Genomic DNA, 23,766 nt, shown 5'->3' with positions numbered 1-23,766 from the left:
TCCCCAAAAACCAATTATTATTATTATTATTATTACTATAACAGCACTTAAAATTTTCCGAGTAGATTTTGAGTTTCAGTTTCGTTTGCATTTTGTGTAATTTTTGGTGTTTTGGAGGCACGTTACTTTATTTGTGTGGTGCGAACATCGCCGTTTCTGTTTTTTTATGGAAGGCTTACGATGTGCAGTGCGAGCGAGCAAAGGTGATTCATGCCGAACTTACGACCGCAACAGCCGCAATCACGGCGGCAAGATGTCACGCTTCGCGGCAACCATGGAATATTTTTAGTGCACCTAACAGCCGCAAGGTGGTTGAGCGCAGCGAGCAAGCGAGCAAGCAGACGCCGCGAAGAGGTGAGTAATGCTTTCGGGATATTTCTAGCATTTAATCGAAATCAAATAGCTCTCCAGAGCGTCATTTTCTTGAAAAGTGCTCTTTGCCGTTAAGGCGAAAGGTTTTCTCGCGTCATGACGTAAAGATCGCCCCGGCGTAGAGGCTGTTCGGCGCCACTCGGGGTGAGAGACGCTGTGAAGCCTTATTGCTTCCTTGGCGGATGAAAACGAAATGTAATGAACATATGGCTGGCGCAGTGCCCCGATAAGCCGGATGTTCGCGCTTCCGCACCCTTCGCAACTGTACATGAACCTGCTTTCAGCCGAGACTGCGTAAACGCAGCCGTCTCGCCCGACTGCTGTCATAGTCGCGGCGCAGCTCGCGACCTTCACCTAAGCCCGAATTGCTATACATCGGTGCTCGCACGCTGTACAGGTGCTGTACACGGGCAGTTGCTGTAGCAAGTTCTCGTCAGATTGCAGTCGGTCGCAGACGCGACAAACCGTCGCGTCGGCTCTGACAACGGAAATCGCGATATTGCGGCATTCGTGTTGTCGCATTCGCGCAGCGCATGCCGCATGTCCGTGGTCTTTTTTTATCTACTCGTGATGGCACTTCAAAAGCGTCTCTGCCGCCAAAGCTCTCTTCCTTTCGGTTATCGGTTGGCGCCCCATCGATGTTTTCACTACCTCCGTCAATAAGTTCAAGAGGCTGGTCGCATGTCTGCCTGCGTAGGCAGGTCGCGCGTGCAGATGATGCACGTTGTCGGAGTTGACCGCGCGCTAGCATATATTTTTCTGGCCGTTCTTTTTCACTAGCGTTGTCGCATATCAGTTTGACGACTCACAAAAATACACGGCAAGTGTCCGCGACTGACACGTTGGTGTCATATCAGCCCGGGTCGATCAAAAAAGCGTTTTCTCGCAGGCGGTGGCGGCGTGCAGGTTTAGGTGGGCAAAATGGCCAGCAAGCAAGGAAGCAAACAACCCCTGAGCGGTAAATATCGGTTTTTCTGACCACCCATTAAATAATGGTGCACTAGCATCTCTCTAAATTGCTCTCTACACTGCGCCTTTGCATATTGTTCTGGCATTTGAACGCGTTGCTTTTTATGTGGTTGGCGCAGTCATGTTTTCTAATTTGTGTGCTATTTCAGTGACTCATGTATCAGTTTTGCATGCATGTTATTGCACGAAAAGTAGATTGCAGTGGAATAACACTGGTGCAAAATGACCGATGGCAGCAGACGGCTAAACCTTTGTGTTTTTGTTCTGAAATCAAAGATTCAGTCAGCAAATGGCTTTTAACACATTTTTAGAAGTCTGTGTGCCTGGAAAGCCTGGTAGCCATCCTTGGTAGATTACACCTGGTGCTAAAACGGTGCGTTTTTGACTGATGGCCATGCAATGTTCGTAGCTTGCACGGGCTAACTGAATAAGCAACCTGGGAAAGCGTAGCCCACATGTTTTTTTTTTTATGTTTGAAAAGCATTGCCCAGTACAAACAGCCATGCTAACATCATATTTTGCTCCCGAGTGCACATTCAAGAATAGTGATTAAATGAAAACTCTGGTTGCTTCTATTGCTTTCTGATGTAAAATGATTGTCACATGCTGCCTCATGCACTTGGTTTGGTTTTGAAAATCAGGCCATCACCAAGAGTATGTGATGGCTGTTTCTAAAGTCGGTTTTCATTCATGTTGTGCTGATTTGGACTGCTTGTTTTGAGAACCAGTACTGCAGAATACTTCGTCAAGACATATGCATTAGATGTGTGCTCAAATGGTTTTGATCAGTCTGTAATAAAAGGTCACAGACGCGAAGAGTGGATGTTTTAACTGCTACAGGTGACCTAAAGGTGTATCTGTTGTTTACTGGAAGCTGCACACCACCTCTCTCTCTGGGTAGATCCAGGGAAACACCATCACACTTTAAGAGCAAGGATTGTTTTGTATTTTCTGAACACTCACATGATGATGAAATTTGATTTTTGGAATTGTGAACGTATTCTATTTGCCACAGTATCAACATCATATGTTCACAACTTTCTAAACCTTGATACTTCTCCTGTAATGGATGCTTAGTCAGTCAGGTGGGCTGCTCTGTCACTGCTCTGCCAGATTTTTATTCCTTGCTGATAAGCTAGGTGAGTAGATGGGCATTGTGAACTTTGAACTGCAGGACACGACACCACAATGCCTTTAAGTGAGATTTCAAAAAAAAAGAAAAGAAATGGTTTACCTTCTCTCAAAAAGGCTATGAGCCACTTTCCTGTCAGTCACTAAAGGTATGTTTTATGCTGTAGGGTGCCTTATGAGAGATGTAAATTGAAGAAATTAAATGTGCAGTATTCAAGTTCTGCCATTTCCGTCAACTCGAATTGTCTCCTTTTGTTTCTCTTAAGACTCGGTCCACTGGATCTATCGTCCGCATGCGAAGGCCGCACCTTGGTGCCATTTCCCAGAGCTAACTTGCGCCAGCTACTACTAATCTGAAATAAAAAAAAACAGTATCGCTGGTGGCGTGACTTAATGCATGCACTTACCCCCACTGTAGTGGCTCATAACTCATGGTCAGTTCCAGATTAGACACTTGGACATGCGATGCGTACTGAGCATAAAATGTGTAGCACGAAGATGATAAGCAAAGCAAGAACTTGCACATACACAGCGTTAACTTCCAACAAGGTTTTACTACAGGCAAGATACAGTTCCGGGAAGTTAGCGCTGTGTGTGTGCACATTCTTTGTCCTCATTGTTTTTGCACTGCATATTTTATGCTCATTTTATTATCAATTGGTTGATTGTCATTGCTCGCCAAGCTCTAAAGGGAGGTTTTGAGAGAGGAGTGGGGCAGGGGGCGGGGGCTAGGTAAAAGAAGGGGCAGGGCATTTTCAGTGTCCTGTCTCCTTAAGAGTGTTTGTGTCAGTAACCTGTGCATGTCAATATGTAGCCATTTTGCTTTCTTCAGCTGTAAGCCACGCTGCTCTTCAAAGCCCCTTTTTTTCAGCACTCGAGAAGAAAATGATGGAGTGCTCGAACCTGTTTGAGCAAAGCCGAGGCTCCAGCTTTGCCAAGCCGCGGCTCAGTGCTTCCGGCGCCGCAAAGCACACCTACGCGTCTGGCTTCAACATGCCGCGACCGCCGCAGCAAGCTGCACATGCTCCACGTGAGACTTTACATGCCCTACCATGCTTTTGTGAGCGCCATTGAGCTTGCCAGCAATGCTCTTTCGTTAAAGGCCTGAAGTTTGTTGCTGCTGTTGCCTGGCTACCGAACATAACCCATAGCAGTGCCTTTTGTGTTATTATTTTTTATGTGTGCATGTGTCTGTGTGTGCCATAGTAGCTCCACATTCCTTTCACCACTCAAGAGTTCCTACCAACGTTATACCCTTATTTAACTCAGCACAGAAATGGTGTTGACTGCCAAGTCTGCAATTATTGGCACATGTATTACATTGTTCACTGCTGTTGACCAGTGTTGTACACACCTTGCTTGATCAGGGAACAGTTGTTGGTGGTTGTGGGCTGATACATGTCCTACCATACCATGTTGTACATGTGTGATGTTGGCCCCAGGAACTGGCAAATTATGGTTTATAGTTTAGAAAGGTACACCTGATCAGGAAGGTTGCATTAATAAGGCCTTGTTTGCACGCCAAGCACTAACAACTGCGTGTTGCTGCTCAGTACGCACCCATGTACTGTGCGACGTCAGTGAGAGTAAAGTAACGCCAAGTGGTTAAATTAATCTAATGCCCTTCACTGCAGCATCCCTCATAGCCCATGTGCCAGTTTGGGACATTAAACCTCACTTACCATACCATGGCATACCTTACCGTACCTTACAGTACCATACCATACCGTACTGTACCGTAACATACTGTACCAACTGTATGTTCCAGTAATGACCATAGTTACACGACAAAAACAGCATGTGCCATGCTTTTGTCAGCTTGAGCCTGAGGCGCACTGTTTCTTTCTTGAAAAGTAGCTGTCATAAATTTTAAGCAGATAGCGTTTTTATGCAGCTGCGGTGCAGTGTGATCCCTTTTTTTTCCTAACGCTGCGTTCTTGGAAGTGTATGTGCATCTTGTGTGCCTTTCCTCCTTCACAGCAGAAAGGCAAATCTGTTGCTGTCAATGGTGTCACAATCAAAACTGCCACTGCTGTGTGCCCCTGCAAAATCCTTCCTCATTGCTGCTGACAGCTGCTATTGCCATTAGATTTGACAAAAGTGGCTTTTGGTGTAACAAAACCTGCCATTGAATGCGGCCGCATGATGAAAGTCGAGCACAAAATACCACTGGTTTGCCCACAAAAAGCACTTGTGCCCGTCTCCAAAAGTGAAGTGTCCAGAAGTTCCTTTAATTTTGCCCCTGTTTGCTTTCTAATTTTGATGGCAGGGTCTAGCACTAGCAAATAACTACTGGCCATATTTTGCCCTGACATTGCTATGGTGGATTTTTGGCTGTCTTAAAAATAGTAAGGCAGTTCCAAGGTCAGAGACACATGAGAGCAAAGGTGAGGTCTTTGCAGTGGTTGAGCACCAGGTTGATGAACAGAAGAAAACCTTTTTCTGGTGTTGCTGCTGGAAGCAGCTCTGCTGTCTGAAGGACCGAATTGGTGTTGATGGCCGTTGCATTGTGAAGAACCAAAAGATTGAGCATTAGTATGGAACAGAAATGGAACCTATGCGTGTGGTGCACTCCATATGGAGGAGAGGGGGGTTGAACTTAACATACCAGCATTAATTACAACGCTGATTATCAATGCAAAAGCTGCCAGACTAGCCTTTTGCCTATGGATGTTGCCCCATTGCCTCATGTTGTTTGGCTTTGTTCTTAAATTCCTAGTGCACAGCCATTGTAACCAAGGCACACTACAAAAGCAGACATACTTGAGTGAAATAAGTTTCTATTTAGTTTAGCTTTCACGTATAACAGCACTTGTGCATAGCCCTTTTTTCTCTGCCACCTTCTTGTGTGCTGTGCTTTTTTTTTTTAAATGGATCAGCATCTTCCACAAACTTTGCTGAAATGTTTGGTTCACATTTCACTTGCATAGAATTCAGGTAGTAAGACTGAGTTTTTATAGCAAATTGGTTTTATAGTCCACACATAACTGCAATGCAAACAACCGCATTCACATCGAAAAAGACGCACATGGATGGACACTGCACTGTATAACTTTTTATTGCTAGAAGGCACGCCTAACTGTAAGCATGCATTGCAAATTTGCATACATACAGAATGAACTCATGGCAATGACAAAATTAGGGTCTGTATTCCGAGTTTGTGTCATAATAAAAAGCATCATAATCTGGCATAGCGGCCACACCTGATTGGCCGAAACGCCGGAAGCGGATATGGTGGTTCGGATGCAGCGAAAAGAGTCGAAGAAACAGGACTGGTGACGTCAAACACATAGCGGACTATGCACTGTGGCAAACGCAACGGAGTGACATCATGTCTCACAGTCGCAACTGAACCGATATCCGTTTCCGATGTTTCAACCAATCAGGTGTGGCCGCTGCGGCAGATTATGACGCAAACTCGGAATACGGCCCTAGATCTCGTACAACTCTAAAGTATCTTATCCTAATGCAGAGAAAAGGTTGGTTTCTTTGCAATTACATCTGAAGAAACTCGGGTAGTTCCTTACTGCAAGAGACACTGTACTACATTAGTACTGTGAAATTTGACAGACTACTCAATTTCCCACATGTCTGTACTTTTTGCGCAGAAGCGACGCCTCCTGGCCGACTCCCTGTGTGGTGCCAGCGAGGGGACGTGCCCTCCCTGTACCGAGACCTGGAGCGGCAGGTGACCGGCCCTGCCGGCATCAACGGTGCTCTGGTCTGCTCACTACTGCTGTCGTCGGGGCTATCGCGGCCTGCCCTGGGCCGCATCTGGGACCTGTGCAGCCGAACCGTGCCGGGTTCGTTCACCCAGCCAGAGCTGTACGCGTCCCTCGCTCTGGTCGCTCTCGCTCAGGTGGGTGGCCAGACCTGCTGTATCCCCTTTTAGAGGCTGGTTCTTATCCATTGGGTGGAAAATTTCACAATTCAGTTTTTTTTTTTTTTTTTCCAAGGAGCTTGCGAAGATTGCACAAAAAAAATTGTCACATTTCCTGCTGATTAATTGTGCATTAGCTCTCAGGTCCTCATATAACCACGTCATGAATCAACATTGTTTTCAAGGTCTCAGTGCTACTTTTTATGGCTCATTCCTGTCTATGAAGTCGTTATGCAAACAAGTCGACATAGTTTAGGCACCTAAAGCACTCATGCTTTCCAAACGAACAAATGAAAACATGCACTCACTGTAGCCACACCAGAGCTACCTTAAAGCTCGGAGGCATGCCTGGTTTGCAGCTCTGTACCTAACACGTTACAAGTAATTCATTACTTGTAATCAATTATAAGTTGTAACCAACAGTATAACTTTGAGAACCTCAACCGGATGGCAAACACTGGTGCTAGTGGCAATGTTTCCTTCGGGACAGTGACAACGAGCCGAAAACAGGCCGACAGCGGAGAAGCATCGCACGCGTTCAGACTGCAAATGGGTCACCGGCGTCTTCTACGACAGTTCTCACCCTGAGAAATATGACCTGACTGCTCTGTAGGGACACCCCCCACCCCCCCCTCGTCTTGTCAGATGGCGCTGCAACTTGCTTCCCATTACACCCAACTCGTAGTCATAGGCTTCCACACAAAGTGCGGAGCAACAGCGAAGCGTAGCACTTCATAGAGGACTTGGACGCTAACATTGAAGCATTGCACAACATTAAGCTGGTGCCGAAGGAGTTCATGCATTATGATACCCCTTCCCTCCAGTGCATACATTGAAAAAGTGTTCAGTGTATCTGCTGCTCTCTTTACAAGGAAATGTGGGAAAATTAGCAATGACAGCTTCAAGAAACAACTCTTTATGTCAAGTATGTGCAGGTTATACACTTCAGTTTTATCAAGGGTGATGCTTGTAGTTGCTGTTTTTCAGTTGGACCTGGCTATTTGTATTGGGTTATTGCTTAGCCCAGGCATTCTTCAAATGGGTTCCGGGGAGCCCTTGCATTCCTTATAGCGTTTTTTGAGTCCTCTGAGCACATAAACCCATGCATGTCACAACCCCTACCTTTCTTTTATCCACTTTATTTTTGCCTAGTCAAAAGTTGTGTTCTGGTCACCCACTCTGACTTGCAGGCCGGCCACCCCCCTGAGCTGGAGCTGCTATCCCGGTTACCGCAGCCTCCAGTCCCCATGTTTGCCCAGCCCATCAACAACGTTTCCACTGCTCCAGCAGCATCGTTGCCCCAGGCGTGGCCCAACCAGATGTCGCCGTCCCCTTCCCCACCGGCCCTGCAGCAGCCCTCGGCGACTTGCTGCCAGACATTCCAAGCTTCGACCAACCTGTTCCCATCGTCCCCTAGCTCAAGACCTCTTCAAGCAGCGCCCCCTACGTCATCCGTCTCTGCCGTGACAGTTGTGTCATCTGCGGCGAAACCAATGCAAGTGGTGTGTGCGTCGCCTGTTCCTTCCGCAACGCTCGTGTCATCTGCTCCTGCTACTTTTGTGTCCTCCGTTCCTGCTGCACCATTTGTGTCGTCCATTCCTGCAATGACATTCGCGTCCCCGGTTCCCGCAGCGACGGCAGCGCCACCTACCGGCTCATTGCCAGCTGCGCACGCCGTCCCGAAACTGGGGGCAGCAGTGCCCTCCATCCCTTCGGTGCTCCCTGTGACGTCGTCACGTCCTTCGGTGACGTTTATGTCTGTGCCGACTCCTGCTGTGCCCAGGGGGTTACCCGCCCCTCTCAGCTGTGGCTTGGTTGGTGCATCCGGCGAGTGCGGTGGTGCTTTGGGAAATGGTGGTGTGTTTGCGTCCTCTGTACCGTCGCTCATGAACCACGGTTGCCCGATGCCTACTACGTTCTCAAGTGGTTCAGGTATGGATAGTGAAATGACAATTGCTACTAGATCCTCAGCATTTGATTGCTGTGGACATGGTACCTTTGCTTTGTGTAGATTACCGTATACTGCCGCGTATAAGTCGACATTTTTTTTTTTTTTTTCCAAAAAACGACCATCTGAATTTGGGCGGTTGACTTATGCGCGGAGTCGACCTATTTGCAAGGTCCAAGGTAGTTTCAGCCGGGCCATGTGTAGTAAGTGCCTCATGCAGGCGCCTGCTCCCAGCCGGATGCACTGAGCTTGAAGTGTCAAAAAAAAAAAAAAAAACACAGGATAGTTACGACTGTGTAACGCGGTGTTCAGCAATAGCTGTTTAGGGGTTTAGTTTGGGAATATATCCCTGGCGCACTAGTGTAGAGGTCAGATGATGCACCCCTGCAGCTGTTCGAAACAGAGCCACCTGTAGGCTTATGGGTCCCAGGTTGACCGTGACGTAAGGTCACGTGACCTTAAGGTCGATGTCACGTGACATGAATGTCACATGACCGTGACATTAACACACCCACCGGTTACGGCGGCGGTGACGAGAAAGCCAGGGACGGGCGTCTGACAGCTATCGCTGTAAAAAAATTGTTAATTTGCGTGCAAGTCGGTTATGCTACGCAAATTCGAATTGCGCACCGTTTACCCTTCTCGCTCAAGCTGGTGGTAGACAACACAAGAGCAAACTTACAGCAGCCTCCGGAGAGTGCACGTCGCGCTGGAATTCGAAACTACAGGAACTTAGGCAGTTCGGTCGTTCGGTTTGCTGCTACTGAGCCAGCCGCGTGCAGGCATGGAAGGCAGAATGAGTATCTGTTTTATCATTGTTGTTCATTTGTTCTTGACTGCTGGCCGTGTAATTACATCGTTACACGTTTCTTGGTTTGAGCTGTGCACATGCAGCAACGCCTTCCTACAGGTCGCCTTATATTTGAAGTCAACCTTTTTTTTGTGTATTTGTCTCTGAAAGCTGCAAGTTGGGAAATCGATTTACATTTGGAGCTGACTTATATGCGGCAATATACGGTGCCACCTCCTCTCAAGTAGCAAATTCTTTTGGCGATGAGTCGGCATGGGCCACAAATTTTGCAGCAAGGTCGGTGTTGCAGTGGTACTGCTGATACTAAGCAGCTGGCCTTCCGCTAAGGAATTGGCATAAATGTTGAGTTCACTACTGTCTTGATCTCTGCAGTGCATCTACCTTCGCCTTTACCTTCATTTTTTAACTGCACTGATGCTTGTTAGTGCTCAGTTTGTGCATTTAGACGCTGTCTACACTGAAGTTTTTACATGATGCTATCATGCAGTCTATTCTGTGGTTGCTCTTTATGCCAGAATTAGGGATTACGGTAAGCAGCTGTGCTTATATCTTCATTTTACATAATACTTAATTTAGGGCTTATTGGTTCTATCGTTTATATTAATGTGATAGCATTACAAGTCCCATGGGGCCAAAATGCGTTGTCGGTCATTAAAATCCGCCCATTGGCTGGAGAGAAGTGACATCATCAGACGTCATCATGGTTGCTTTGAGAGAATGCAGGCTTGAATAAAGGTTCCTTGATGGTGATTTTTGATTTCTGTATTTCAAGATAATTTCTATATTTGCATCAAGAAACTGGACTATGGACATAGGCTCTAGGGCGTGCTCTGTACTTAGCGGGCTTATTTGGATGAATTTCCTTCGTGAAAAGAGTGCATCGATCGTCATCAGTGTGTTCTATAATACCTGCATTGGGTAAATTAATTATAGGTCTGTGACTTAGATTAAAATTTGAATTGTGTCTCATACAGATTTTTTTTCATGAAACGTGTATTTTAACTGAGACTCTTGAGTGTCCTTTTAATGCGACCTTTAATGTGGACCTTCCTTAAACTCTATTTCTGATTGGTGGCATTCCTGTTTTTTTTTTTTGTGCTTGGTACATTTTGTACACTAGTCATATCACTAAAATTTTTCTTAGCAAAGAATTCTTTGCCATAATCGGTATGGCTGGTCTGATCTCATTTCTCTCTTTGCACCAGGAGACTTCGATGATGAATTCGGTGACTTCAAATCAGCACCAGAGCAAAGTCATCTCCAACAACCTCTTGCTACGGATAGTGTGTCAACTCAAGTAAAACCACTCCCGCTAGGCAACTTGTCAAAAGTCACGACTAGCCAACCACCGCTTATTGAGCCCACCTTTGCACACGATCCTCGGAAAGCCAACTCCCTTCCCGACTCACCGAAGTTGGGACCTTCCAAGATTGCCGCTGTGAATGCACATAATTTCCAGCTCTCTCAGCAGCGGAACAATATCTGTGAAAGCCCAAAGATGCCAAAAACGTTCAACTTCGGCCTCAAGATTGACTTGGACTCTCTGATGTCTTTGAAGCCTCCGGTTTCTCAGGCAGCCCCTGTGACTAACAATGTCCCGGTGCCGGAGCCGCCAACGGCAGTTGACGACGATTTCGCTGACTTCCAAGCAGCGTTTCCTGAGGCTTCCAAGCCATCGGTGCCCACCGAGGATCGATACAGTGTGTTCAAAGAACTGTGCGATGACGGACTGTCGTTGTGGAGTGTGACAGATGCTCCGACGAGTGATTCGAAGGACGCAAATTTGAGTGCAGATGTCGTGGACACTGGTAAGGCTGCCTGTTTCTTCCATTCAGAGCCTCTTTGACTTACCTGCTTGATGCTTGCCGACTAAATTGTGTGAACACAGCTGAGACATTTGAACGTCATAGCACATACAGCCTGCCTCAAATAAAGCAAGCATTTAACTCGCATTAGCTGAGGATTATTACGCAATGGGGCAACAATGCCTTCAGTCTTGTCGGTGCCATCAGTTTCATAATTGACTCCAGAAAAAAGTAACCATAGCACACAGTCCAGGTCACTTTTTTCAACAACTGTTCTGCCTCCCGAGGAAGTTGAACATGGCATATAAATGTTGTTATATGTGACATGGTCATATATGGCAACATGCCGAACCTTCCGCTTGCTCACAAGCAGTTAAGATTGTGGGTTAGCAAAGCTGGCATCAAACAACAGAAACAATAATGAAAATGCCATTTAAAGAAAAAGAGCACTTGATATATCTAGACTGAGGTTTCTGCTTTCTTGTGGTAATGCAAATTCGTGACAGCGCTCAAAGCTGGCTTGAATATGGAGCAAGGATGTGTTATGTTGGCAACTTTCGCCATGTGCTTGATTACCATACAACATTTAGCCTAGCAGTGTGCTTCAAGGAAGCAAATAACGAGCTTTCTGCAGCATTACTGTGCTTCCGTGAGGTGAGTACACAGCAAAATGCTTTAAGATTCGAGTTGCCTATGTGGCATGTGCATTGGCTTAAAATTTTGATTGTTCATTATAGATCAGTACAAATTTTTGTGGCTGTAATAATGTCTCATATGGGGTCCATGCTGTTTCTTTGTTTAATTTTTTTCTTTTTGGGTAACTCTCAACAGTGGAGCCTGGATAAACACTTTTTCCTGCTATAGTGTTATAAACCCATTGAACCTATGGACCCACTGGTGCAGTGTTCACACCTAACCTTCCTGAAAATTTAGTGCCTAGATGAAGAAACGGGAATGACTCCATCGCTAGAGTAGCGTAGTAGAAACTTTCATGGAAAGGTGGCGCAGCTTTGAAGTGGCGCAAGTCCAGTGCATGCTTCAAAAAACATAAATGCCCACATTTGTTTCAGACAATTTAAGCATTACCCTGGCACTCAAAATTCTGCGAGTTTTTATTGATGTTAAATTGAAACACTGCTTATATTAACTGTACACTGCTGAGGTTTGGCTATTGTAATTCATTTGTTGTACCTTTTCGTTTCTATTTAGTACAAATGTCTTATCTATCTTACATTTTTTTTTATCAAATCAAATCAAGTTTATAGACTATGCATGCCAAAAGATAAGCATGTATATAGGTTGTTACATAGATGGGGTCCGGAGGCTGTACCGGGACCCTCACGTGTTCTGCCTAAAATGAACATTTTGCCAGTTCTGGCTTGAAAAATAAAACAAATAGGTACAATTTTGGCCATGTTTCATGGGTGCCAGATGCAAAAATTGCATATTTACCAAGGCTTAATCCGGAGCCCTACACTGTGGCATATCTCATAGACTGCAGTTTTGGTTTGGAAAATACAAACTAACCATGAAAGAAGTTGCTAGGTGAGAATTGTAATCTGTATTTGTGCGGCATTGCTGGTGCTGACTGAAATTAATTTTATGTTTGCGTTTTCTGGCTGCAGAGTCCGTATTCTTTTTTGAACAGTGGCGAAACCTAATTTTGGTAATTCCATGCATGTTGGTTTGACAAAGTATGGTGCCCACTCACACTGCTAAAGAGCTGACCAGGTTAATGAAAGTATGGGCTAAACAAAATTTTTCATGGTTTTCTTGAAAACATGATAGAAAACGTGTCACTGAACTTCAAAACTGCCTAATTTTCACAACATTAGTTCCTGCATGCTAGTGAATGGCAAGCATCTAGGAGCAAAATGCAAAATCAACTGACTGTTACGTGGAATTCTTTTGTACTTAACTATATTTTATGCCTGGAGAGGTGAGCTTGACAAAACTGGTACCGAAAAGTATGCCACAGGATAGCAGCATATTTTCTCTCTTGTATCCATATCCTGGCATGCATCCTTCTCATTTCTAGCTTTGTGAACAGGACAACTGCATTTCACTGGGGGTGAAATGCAATGACTTGTGTGTCCTGAGATTTCAATGCACGTTAAGGACCCCCGATGGTTGAAATTAATCCACTACATCGCACCTCATTGCCCACAGTGATTCCTTCAATGCATAAAAATTTATTAAGCAATCATTAATCAAACATACCTAGCCTTGCTTTAGCCTGAGCCTTATTGCATGAAGCCAAACTGAGGGATTGATTTTATGGGGATGAAAAAATATGAGCAAGGCATTTGGCGTAGGTGAACTCAAATTTGGTCCTGAAATGATGCTTGGTGGCGATGTCAAGAGTGAATATAAGTACGCCCCACAGTTTGCAACGCTCACTCAAAACAAGTGATAACGGAAGAACTGACAAGTCTTCAGTGAACCAACGCGGATGCATAAATATTCTAATATTTTTCTTAGTACCTTCTAACCTGCGAAGGCTTGGGAAGAGTGGCGAATGCTTTGCTGTCTAACATGATAGATAAAAGTTCTCTTGGAGGCCTACTGCCCGATCCAGTACCAGGCAGGGTTATGTATCATACTTATGCTTGCATTATGAGCGCACTTTCTTTTGCTAGACTTTATATTTTATATTTATGTATAAGTTTATATGTTGATAACATGGAAAGTGGGTGTTCATTACATATGTGCACCAATTATGCGAGCAAATAATGTGTATAGTGCGTTACTTAGTAAGGAACATAGGTATAGCCTGTCATTTTTTGTGCTAGCAGCAACTTGTACATTCACAATCTTCTCGCCACTATTTGTTGCTCCATGTTTATTGCTGCTTTATGATTCAATGAGGGGCTATGCTGCATTGTTCTGGAGAATGTGGCACTGCGAAACATACTTGTTGGTCAGCAAGCAAGAAGGCTTGTTTAAAGCATTTCATTGGTTTGTCATGTCTATACAATGCTTAGCTCGAAAGATTTTTGTGCCTTTGTGGCTGATGAAGCTGGTTTCTCGCAGGCGGCCATACTGTCGAGACGTGGCACAACCCGCTCCCCGAACTTGACGTCAAGGCCGACGAGGAAGACTTCGGCGACTTTTGCCACGTCCAAGTCGTTCCTCCGCCAGCACCGGCGACTCCTGATAAGCGCGCCAACATGTTTGGTGGTCTCCTCTACAACCCTGGTCCTTTTTCATCGCAGTCCAATGACACCATCTCCCTAGGTCAGTGATGCCTGCATAATTTAGTGTAAGGTGCCTTTAGTATCCTTATTGCTGCGTGTATAATAATTGTAACTTGCCAGTACTAACCCACAGGACAGAAACTTGGAGGCTGACAAAAATAATGGCATACAGTGCAGTGAGATATGGAAAGGAAAATGATAGAGGTTACATTAAAAAACGGGAAGAGAGCAGAGTTAATGGCATTTTAGTTAAAGTCAATAAGAAATAGGCATGGCCAGGGTCTGCAATGTGGAGAGGAGCAGATCACCATTGAATTGTATTCCAGGAGAACGTACATAGCAGGAAGTGGCAGAGAGTCAAGCGGCCGCCAAGATTAGGAACTTTGCGGGGACGAGGGGCCACAGCTGACACAGGGCTGGGTTAATTAGAAGGATATGAAAGTGGCCTTTGTACTGTAATGGATGTAGTTATCATGCAGTTATTGGATGAAAGTGTTGCTACTATATACAGCAACTCCAGTTAAGGTCTTAGAGCTTGTGTTGGATTAGTAGGAAATTCATGTGTTTGTCATGCCCTCAAACATTATCGCAGGTATTCAAGAACCTCCATTTGTTGCTCATTTCAGGCACCGTAATGAGTGCATGTGTGTACACGCAGAGCTCTTGCTGCTGCTTGTTATTATTTCGTGTAATCGTGACCAAGCAGCATTCAGACCTTGTACACTCATGCTAAACTCAAAACTCGACAAGTTTCTTGTATTGGTCTTTGCTTTGCAGAATGGCTTGTGACCATATGTTATAGCTTTCTCAGATATCTAATGTTAAGTGAGAGTGACCTATAATTTTTTTTCCATATCTTTATTTATAAACATGATGTTGCCAGTTTGCGCTCTTATGTCTTTCACGAATATGCACCAACAAGCCCAGTTGCAAGTACTTCTTAGTCATATTTCTTCTACATCGGGCTCTCTGTTTTGTGTTCAACCCTCGCCTTCCCATGTTCCCCTGCTCATCGCAAACATCGTTGCCTCAACGTGCCGGGCCAGGCTACTTGGTTTCTTCCTGCGAAAAGGACTTGTGCCTAGTGAAGTCACTGGCCTCTTCGGTCCTTTTAGACCCACCGTAGGCCACGCCAAATACGTCTGCAAGATACTCCGGTCCGAACTGTGGTACCAAGTGAGGCTGCTTCAAGATCTTCTACGGGCAGCATACTACGCCCAAGACCAAGAGCGGCTGGCGGCCATCAGACATCGAGAAAGCAAGAAGCTCGCAGCCCAGACAACAGAGCTTTGGTGGAAATGCACCATGAACCATGTATCGAGACACTTGGAACAACTGAAGAAGGGGCAGACCAAGGATCCCGGACGCCATGATGTGTTAGTCCTGGGAGGAGCTGAACTCCCGGAAGGAATAGCGGCAGTCCTGAAGGAAGGCCCAAAATTCAGCGTACAAGCCAAACTCAAGCCACACGAATGGCTAGCCCTTAACCGACGACTGGCCAACAAAAGTAGCGCTCGTCCTGTTCCCTTCCTTGTCCGTGTTGCCAGTTTGCGCTCTTATGTCTTTCACGAATATGCACCAACAAGCCCAGTTGCAAGTACTTCTGAGGCTAAGGCTGATGTTTCTTTCTGTTCAACAGGCAACAAAAATGGAATTCTGAAAAATTATATACGTTTGGTGACGTGCTAGGGGGAGGGAAACCAAATTTGCCATTCTTATTTTAAAAATTTATTTCTTGTTTGCCGTGATGCTTTTGGACACTCAAGATAGTGCGTCACATACTCTGCGAAAAAATGGATCATGTCACAAATATGTTGCTGTTGGTTTCGCAGTTAATGTTTCAACACTTAAACTTTGCTTTGAGATTGTGGAGCTACACTCAATTTTTGTACATTTTTCTTAGGTGCCTACCTGATGGTAGTGATCAGCAGTCATAGTGTACAGTAGGTCTTGATTGGTGTTTTGTGTTTGAAATCTGTGCCGTTTTCTCTGCGAATACGAGAAGGAAGGGGCAGCTGCAAGGGCATCAATTAGGGCACTGTTTACATCTGCAGGTGATGGGCTGTCTGTGAACAGCCTTGAATTTGGAGCCCGCGAAGGGTCGCTATCCAGCCGGCACGGTTCGGTGCTAAGCCTGGATTTCCGGCTAGGCAACAGCGATGACGATGAGTCCGCTTCAGCCAGGACAGGGTGCTCGGATGACGCAAGGGTGGCTGCCACCGCCGACAGTCAGGAGGAAGCGTCCGAGGCTGCCACCTCATCAGGTGAGAGTTCTTCACTGCCGCTGCAACTTTCCTTCAAAACGAAAATTGAGAATCGACACATTTCTGTTCACACACTTATAGTTCGTGCCAGTCTCCTTCTGTAACAAATATGAAATTGCTTGTTACGTTTTCTTATCAATTGAATCAATTACCGATCAACCGACACTTCCTTATCAATCACTTTCCTCACATGCATTCTTCATGAGGTAGTTTGGAAAGGCCATTTCAGATCATCATAGATGCATGCTGTAGAGATCGCGTATTGCAGATTGCGTGAGCCATGTATTGGTTTTGTATGAACTTTTGCACCAGTTCATATGTACTACCATACCGTGTCTCCCAGTTTGTTGGCACCAAACTAGGCACTATGACTGCCACGAGCTAATGATGAACCTAGCCATTGTGTGGGAAGACCTCATTGTCCCCGTCCCCCCCCCCCTGGATATGTGCCTATTGTGAGAGATTGCAGATATAGCGCATTTAGACCTAGGCAATGCCTCCTCTGTGCCTGTACATTAGAGAGCTTATCAGTTTTGAGGTAGTATTAACTCCGTAACATGGAAACCATGGAGTGACTGAATAAAGATGAGCTCTCATAATGCTTGCTTGGTGAGAAGACCATGTTTCATGTTGTGCTATTTGAGAGCAAACATAAGTAGTAAACAAGGGGTTCTAGCTCTGACAGTCTTCCTAATCTTTATCTCCAGACACAACGTCTGACACACAGCCCGAAGGTGCTGCCTCTGTGTCGGAGCAGCCGGTACTGCTGCTGGACAAGTACAGCGTTATCCGGGGCATAAACCAGGTGAGCCAGCTGTGACGATTATGGATTGATAAGCGTTACGTGTTTGCCTCACATGTTAGCTTTTATAGCACAATTTAAACTTGTGTCCCTTGCGATTATAAGCCGAATGTTGCAACTGCTTTGCTTTGCCCCTTTGCACATGATAGGCAGTACACCTTTTGTTTGCTTGGCTTACACTTGCTTGTCCAACATTTCCATAAATATTTGTGTTGGTTGAAGATCAAGCGGTGCTTGCGAGCATTTTCCGCACTTAGCATGGCGTTGCTACATAAGCAGCTTCAAGTGTTCTATTTCACCTCTAGGATGCACCTGTTGGCGAGGCAGCCTGCATTGACAGCTGGACGCGCTGCTTGGAGAGTGTGCGCGAGCTCATCATGGAGGCCGAGTCCGTCTTCAACCGAGAGGCAAGCAGTCAGATTTGCAGGGAGGCGCTCGACACTGAGGAAGGCACCAGCTACATCCACAGTGAGTTGCTGCTCACTTTGCTCTTCTTTGTGCCAGTGGGGTTGTCCTGGAGCATTGATCAGCACGTGTTTTTTTGGGGCCTGCTCTAAAATATAAAGCACCCTCTTGGTAATAAAAAATTCATTCTCTTTTACAGCATTTTTGGTAACAGAGAGCTGACTTCTTCATTCACGGGAACTCCATCTGTTTTAAGTGGCTTGTCTGTTGCTCTTAGTGGTCAGTTCGTGTAACACAACATTGAGGTGTTGTTCTATTATCTCTGCTCCTAGGATGGTACATCGTGAGGTGTTTTGTATTAATCTTCTGTTAAAGGATGCGTTCACATCAGAAAACGGTACTGATGTGGTTGCGGAGACTGCTTTGCGAACACTGCCTGTTGAGAACCTGCCATCTATTGGTGCCCGTCTTGGGCAATGTGAAAGCTATTTATTCTTTTTTTGCTCATGTCTCATGCACTAGATGCCACATGTTTCACTGTGCACTGCTTTGGCAGTTGTTGTGAACGAGCAGAGGATCCTTAAAGTGCAGCAGTAATACTAAGGTGCTTGAATGTGCAGAAATCTCTTGATGGTGAAAGACTGAGCTTTTAAGCACCAGTTTCCTCCACAATGAACAAGCATGCACTCTGTTATGATCAGCCGAGCCTGAACACATCGAACCCGGATATATCGCATTATTATTTATATCGAACGGTCAGAACATCCCCCTGGAAATTTTATGCGAAAATATGGGCCTGTTGTTTGCGTTAATCAAACTTGTGTTCAGCGGAACATACGATATCAAACGGCATGCCTTTCCCCTGCAAGTGGCGCTCCTCCTGATGGCGCTCGGCGATCACTTTCTGCACATACGATATCAAACGGCATGCCTTTCCCCTGCAAGTGGCGCTCCTCCTGATGGCGCTTGGCAATCACTTTCTGCACATACGATATCAAACGGCATGCCTTTCCCCTGCAAGTGGCGCTCCTCCTGATGGCGCTCGGCGATCACTTTCTGCTCATGGAGATCGGTCGAATGCATAGCCTTCAGCACATGCTGGCAGCGCTAGCGCTGGGAAACGTGGATGGCCTTTAGGACAGCATCTTGTAATCATTCTCCATGCCACATCACTGTCATGCAGAGAAGCCAATGTAACTAACTAAAGCTTAGTGGCGGCCCTTCTGCTGGAGGCATTGCGGGAACCAACTGTACCTTAATTTTAATGAGGTTATTTTATTTATAGTGTACTGGTAACGGGATAAGGCGTCTTCGGATCTGTAGTGGTTAGTTCCAAAGCACTGTCTCCTGCAGCTTGGATGTGAAGGAGGTTAGGCCTAAAAACGCCTAGTGGGGGGCAGACTGCCTGCTTGCTAGCAGGCGGCACATTGTTTAAAGAAGCCCGTCAATAGTGAGGGCGCAATGTACTGTTGCATCTGGGTTACAGATAAGCTTATGCATTGCCATTTTTTATATACTGAACTACTCATGTGATCCCCTTCGAGTTCGACAGGTTTGTGTTCAACTCTAGAACAGCACAACGTACAGGACTGATCTCACCCGTACTTGCCTGCCAACAGTTTATCCTTCACCTCTGAAGAAGTCTGCACCTGATTTACTTGAGGAATGTGTGGTCACAGGAATGTGTCATTATACAAAAGCAAATTGAGATCTCTCTGAAATGTGTAAGCAGGGAAAAAATAAATTAATTTGCTCATTAGTATGACCACTGCATTACAAGAGAGAAGACGTTTTGGCAGAAAGCAACGTAGCACTTTCCTGTTTACCTCTCATGTGCAGATTTGGCCGAGGTTTACAAGGTGTGCCAGCGCATAGCCCTCTCCTCTCGGCTGACGGGCCTGCAGTCTGAGAACCTGGACAAGCTCTGCTCCGAGGTGCAGGCCACCTGGGAGCAACTGACGTCATACCTCGAGAACTCGTGCCTCTTTGTAAGCCTCACCAGCCTCGTTGGTTACCTGGCAGGCCACCACTCTTGCATGGCATTTAGTGGGCAGTGCAAAGACATGAGTTGCTTCTTTGGGTTATGACGGAATTGCGAATGGATTATGAATGAAAAAATTCAATCTTTTCATATTGGCAAACGGGCATAAATGGTGAGAACAGGGAAGATGTATGCTGCCAACTTCCTTTTCCAGTTCTGTTATATGAGCTCAGAAGCTGAATTTGGTAGTCAGTGCTCGTGCTTCTATTTCTTTTCACCATTTGTGAATTGACGTCGTAATTAGCGATAAATCAGCTAGCCCCATTGTTTTATTCCTGAGGCTATGAATTGAATGCCTACTTTCACTTGGAAACATTTAGCATGCACGGTAGGCTTCTGCGAATAATTTCGAACACTCAGCCTAACAGTAAAGTATTCAATTCGAATATGTATTCAAAATCTCAAAGTATTCGTCCCAAGCGAATAATGCTGAAACAGTTGCTTCGTGTGGTTTCGTATCAACATACTTCCTGCTGGAAGGCATCGCAATGTGAGCAAAACTGCCAACGGTCCTGTAGTTTCGGGTCCCGGTAGATGTACGCTCTGAACATTACCAGAAGTTTGCCCCTGCACTACCTACCCGTCGTCCAGGAAAGCAACCACCAGCACGAGCGCGCCGTGTGTATGCAGCGCAGTTCGAATTTTCAATAGCCAAACCGATTTGTATACAACAACTGACAATATTTTTTTGTGACCCGTGGAGCTCCTGAATCATGGTGAGAATAGTCACTGGCATGAGGCACGCAATGCCCATGGCCTGGCCGAGCCTACCTCAGACACCACAAATAAGCCAGCTCCCCCAGTTTGAGATGGCCATTTTTCAGTGAGTGCAACAAAGCTTCAACGCACCATTTATTTTTCTTTACTTTTTTTAATGTGCTAGTTTTGTGTGTCAGACAAATGCATGGTTTCGAAAATGCTGCGTTATGCCATTCAACCTCTTTTGTGTGCAAAAAGTTTTTCGAAATATTCGCTTCGAAATTATTTGAATAAAATTGTTATTTGCTTTGAATTCACTTCAAACAAAAAAAAAGAAGAGTACTGTTTGAGCAGTTCTACTGCGTAGGGTTAGCTCTAGTGAAAGTAGTGACGCAAGCACCTGAAAATAGGGATTGCAGCTGATTGTAGCCAGTTAATAGTGTCAAGACTAACATCATAGTATATAACAGAATTTGTACATATTATAATGGCACGGTTCCTAAAGCATCATGTAATCTTTACAGGTCCTTCGGTCATTCTTCATCCACTGTAAATGATTCTCTTTTGTTGTGCTTAATATTTTATTGTGACTACAGTACTGAGTACCATATATATCATACTAATTATACACAAAGTGACTAAGAGGTCCCCTTTTCAGTTTCTTACGCTGGATCCTTCTATATTCGTGACCGATATCTTCCACACCTTTTTTGCTGTGTTATGGATAAAATTTTACGATCAATCTTTCCGTGAATTGATTTACATATTGATATCGTTACCTGTCGCCTATGTGGGCAGTGTTGAGACTGTGGGGTTTCCTCGACGCAGACGATGAAGATACCTCCTGCGGAAGACGCCAAGTGGCTACCTGGTGCTGACGAATCGGCCAAGTCATGTGGCGTCTGCCTGCTGCACGTTGACAATCCTGAAATCGCATCTTCCAAGCTGTCATACAGTGGCCGCGAGTACCACTCACCGTGTGCCAACCTGTGGGTGAACTGCGTCAACTCGCTGCTGCCTGCAGTGACACCAGTGCAACTGCTCTAATGGGAGCCATTCTGTGACATCCACCTGCATTGCCTACCCCCTTCCAACGACAGCCTCAGAATTTCCACCAGAAACCTCAGATCCTAGACCGTGCATTCTCTTGGTGCATTGCCATCCAGGGAGTCATCTAACAGTCGCGACGGGATTTGGCTTTGCGGCACCGTTCGATTGTCCCGAGCGATCGAAGCGCGCACGTTTGGCATCGTTTGCCAGCATTGTTTCTCCTCATGCTGGAAGCAGAAGCCAGAGAACTATGTTTTGAAAGATCAAGCCAGCGTTATGCGCTTCTGTACACAGGGCCCCAAGCACTGCGCCGACAAATCGCACCTGGAAGAATTGGCGTGCTCTGTTTGTTTCAGAGGAGTTGCCTCAAGACTTTGCTCACTAAACCAGTCTGGGTAGAGTCAACCTGGGAGGTCGTAAACGGTACTGCAGTAAAACATGCTGCGGGGCAAGTTAGTGCATGGTTTGTAGAAAAAATAAAGCGCCAAACAGGACAGCACAAAAGGAGAGACGACGAGACAGGTGCTTACTCGCACCTGTTCATTGAAACCCGGAGCAATATATATACCCAGCTAAATATATAGCCATGAGGCGAGGAGTGGAGTGAAGGAATAACAGGTGCGTGATCACGCCCGGGATCGTGGACAAGCGATGGTAGAAATCCATATGATTCAACAATTTCGATTTCTAAACCTATCTAAGAACACTCTTTCATTCCTGTGGAATTCCTGTGGATTGTCGAAGATGGAGCACTAACACATGCTCTTCCACTTTGGCTGATCTGGTGCGTTTCTATTGGTTCACGCGCAACCTTGTGTTTACTTCTGATTATGAATCTAGTATCTTTAAGTTTAGGTTCATGTTTTTTCTGTTCTACCTTCCCGCAGCCCTTGCAGTGATGCGGCAAGTGTGAACCACTACCATTCCTCAGTGAAAGTTTATGCTCCTGTAGATGATCATTAATACATCAGCAACAGATGATGACACACCTGTTATCCCTTCACCTCACATGCCTACCCTCATGGCTATATATTCAGCGAATATATATATATATATATCGTCTGGTCCTCATAGCGGTCTTCTTTGGCGCTTCATTTTTTCTACAATCCGTTGGGGTCTATGTCGAAGCAGTGTAGCTAACTTTGGCTTTAGCTAAGTTTGGCTTAACCATGCCTTGTTGTGCATGCTGTTTGTAGTGCGGAAAACAGCCAGAGACCATGTGCTTTTTAGTGCTCCCTATTGGGCTTATTCAAGGGCACATGTTGGCACTACAGCTAAACTGAAACAAAAGGTGCATTTTTCAGTTGCTTTTTTTCTTGAAGGGCTGAATTTATGAAATTTTCAAGGAACATGCCTATGTTTCTTTTCAGTGCATGCATTTGGCTTGCATTTATTGCAAACCCGTTGATTTAGGATGACGTAAAAAAAAAAAAACATGCGATAAACTTGTTAAAGTATGCCTGGCTTGACCCATAGCATCTAAACAATTGTGAGAACCGGTGTTCTTGAAGAATGACGGCAGCCTGCTTTTTTCTATTGCCATTTGACCATGGCATAGCATTATACAAATATTGCAGTGTGCTGCCTTAGTGCATTTATTTTTACACCTAAAGTGACTAGCAAAATGATATAAAAAAATTGATAGTGTATTTATTTATCAGCCTTGTTAACCTTGCCATTATGGGAGAAGCGTTTGAGTGTGTTCTTTTGTGTTATGTTTTTTCTGTTGTTATGTTGAAGATTAGAAATGCCACAAATTTTTACGTGCCTCATTTGAGCCATTTAGGCCTGTGTTAAGTGACTGGGTAGGCTTTCTTTTAATGTGCACAAACAGTTAGGGGTGGTCTGTGTGTAGGCTTTTCTGGCTGCTAGCAAAAGCATGCATTACAAGGCTTCTAATTGTGCACTGTGTAGACAGTTGTGTAGAGTCACATGGCTATAAAATGTGATCTTGTTAATACCGTGTACATAAAAATAAACCTTTTCAAGCATAACATCTTCTTTCTGATGCAATATCTGTCACATAAAGACGTGGATAAACATGGGTTTCAGTTCAACTAAACCCCCATGTTGCCAAATGGCTGGAATGCCATCTGTCCCATATTTTTAAGCCCGCTGGACACTTGACCATTCTCTGGAGTGAAGATCCTGGGACTTCGATCTCTTTGACCAATGGCACTGTGAGTTGTGCAACCTCTGCTGTAGTGCTCGAGGTCTACATGTCTAATGGTGTCTTCGGCTGGTCGCTCCCGCGATCCGGTTAGGATCTGGCAGAGTGGGAGCCGCTCTCGCTCTGAGCGCATAGCGAGACTAGTCAAACCGAATGGCCGACGAGTTTTCAGAGCGGAAGCGCAGGAGGCAGGTCGGTATCCTTCTGCCTCCTGCGCTTCCG

At 45.4% G+C, this 23,766-nt stretch overlaps 1 protein-coding gene across 3 annotated transcripts; it reads left to right on the top strand.

The window, feature by feature from the left end:
• The first annotated feature begins 173 nt into the window (after positions 1–173).
• LOC144110370 (synergin gamma-like) lies at positions 174–23,370 on the top strand. 3 transcript variants are annotated; one of them, XM_077643224.1, is made up of 12 exons: positions 174–354; positions 1,262–1,330; positions 3,344–3,502; positions 6,081–6,331; positions 7,543–8,284; positions 10,317–10,919; positions 13,950–14,153; positions 16,168–16,377; positions 17,085–17,182; positions 17,485–17,647; positions 19,424–19,572; positions 21,153–23,370. In XM_077643224.1, exons 2-12 carry the CDS (start codon positions 1,294–1,296, stop codon positions 21,369–21,371), a joined length of 2,835 nt encoding a protein of 944 aa, XP_077499350.1. In that variant the 5' UTR covers positions 174–354; positions 1,262–1,293; the 3' UTR covers positions 21,372–23,370. The 3 variants fall into 3 exon arrangements, with proteins under 3 accessions (XP_077499350.1, XP_077499349.1, XP_077499351.1); XM_077643223.1 differs by having other exon boundaries at positions 266–354; positions 3,305–3,502; XM_077643225.1 differs by lacking the exon at positions 174–354 and adding an exon at positions 1,066–1,192.
• The last annotated feature ends 396 nt before the right edge of the window (positions 23,371–23,766 follow it).

Source organism: Amblyomma americanum, chromosome 11 (assembly GCF_052857255.1).
Source record: "Amblyomma americanum isolate KBUSLIRL-KWMA chromosome 11, ASM5285725v1, whole genome shotgun sequence".
Lineage (NCBI taxonomy): Eukaryota > Metazoa > Arthropoda > Arachnida > Ixodida > Ixodidae > Amblyomma > Amblyomma americanum.
This window is presented reverse-complemented; position numbering and strand designations above follow the sequence as displayed.

Excerpts from the sequence above, each read along its gene's own strand:
- LOC144110370 (XM_077643223.1), top strand. The coding sequence starts at position 1,294 with ATGGCCAGCAAGCAAGGAAGCAAACAACCCCTGAGCG. Across the intron at positions 1,331-3,304 it reads AAGCAAACAACCCCTGAGCG|CTGTAAGCCACGCTGCTCTT; the intron begins GTAAATATCGGT and ends TGCTTTCTTCAG. Across the intron at positions 17,648-19,423 it reads AGGCACCAGCTACATCCACA|ATTTGGCCGAGGTTTACAAG; the intron begins GTGAGTTGCTGC and ends TCTCATGTGCAG.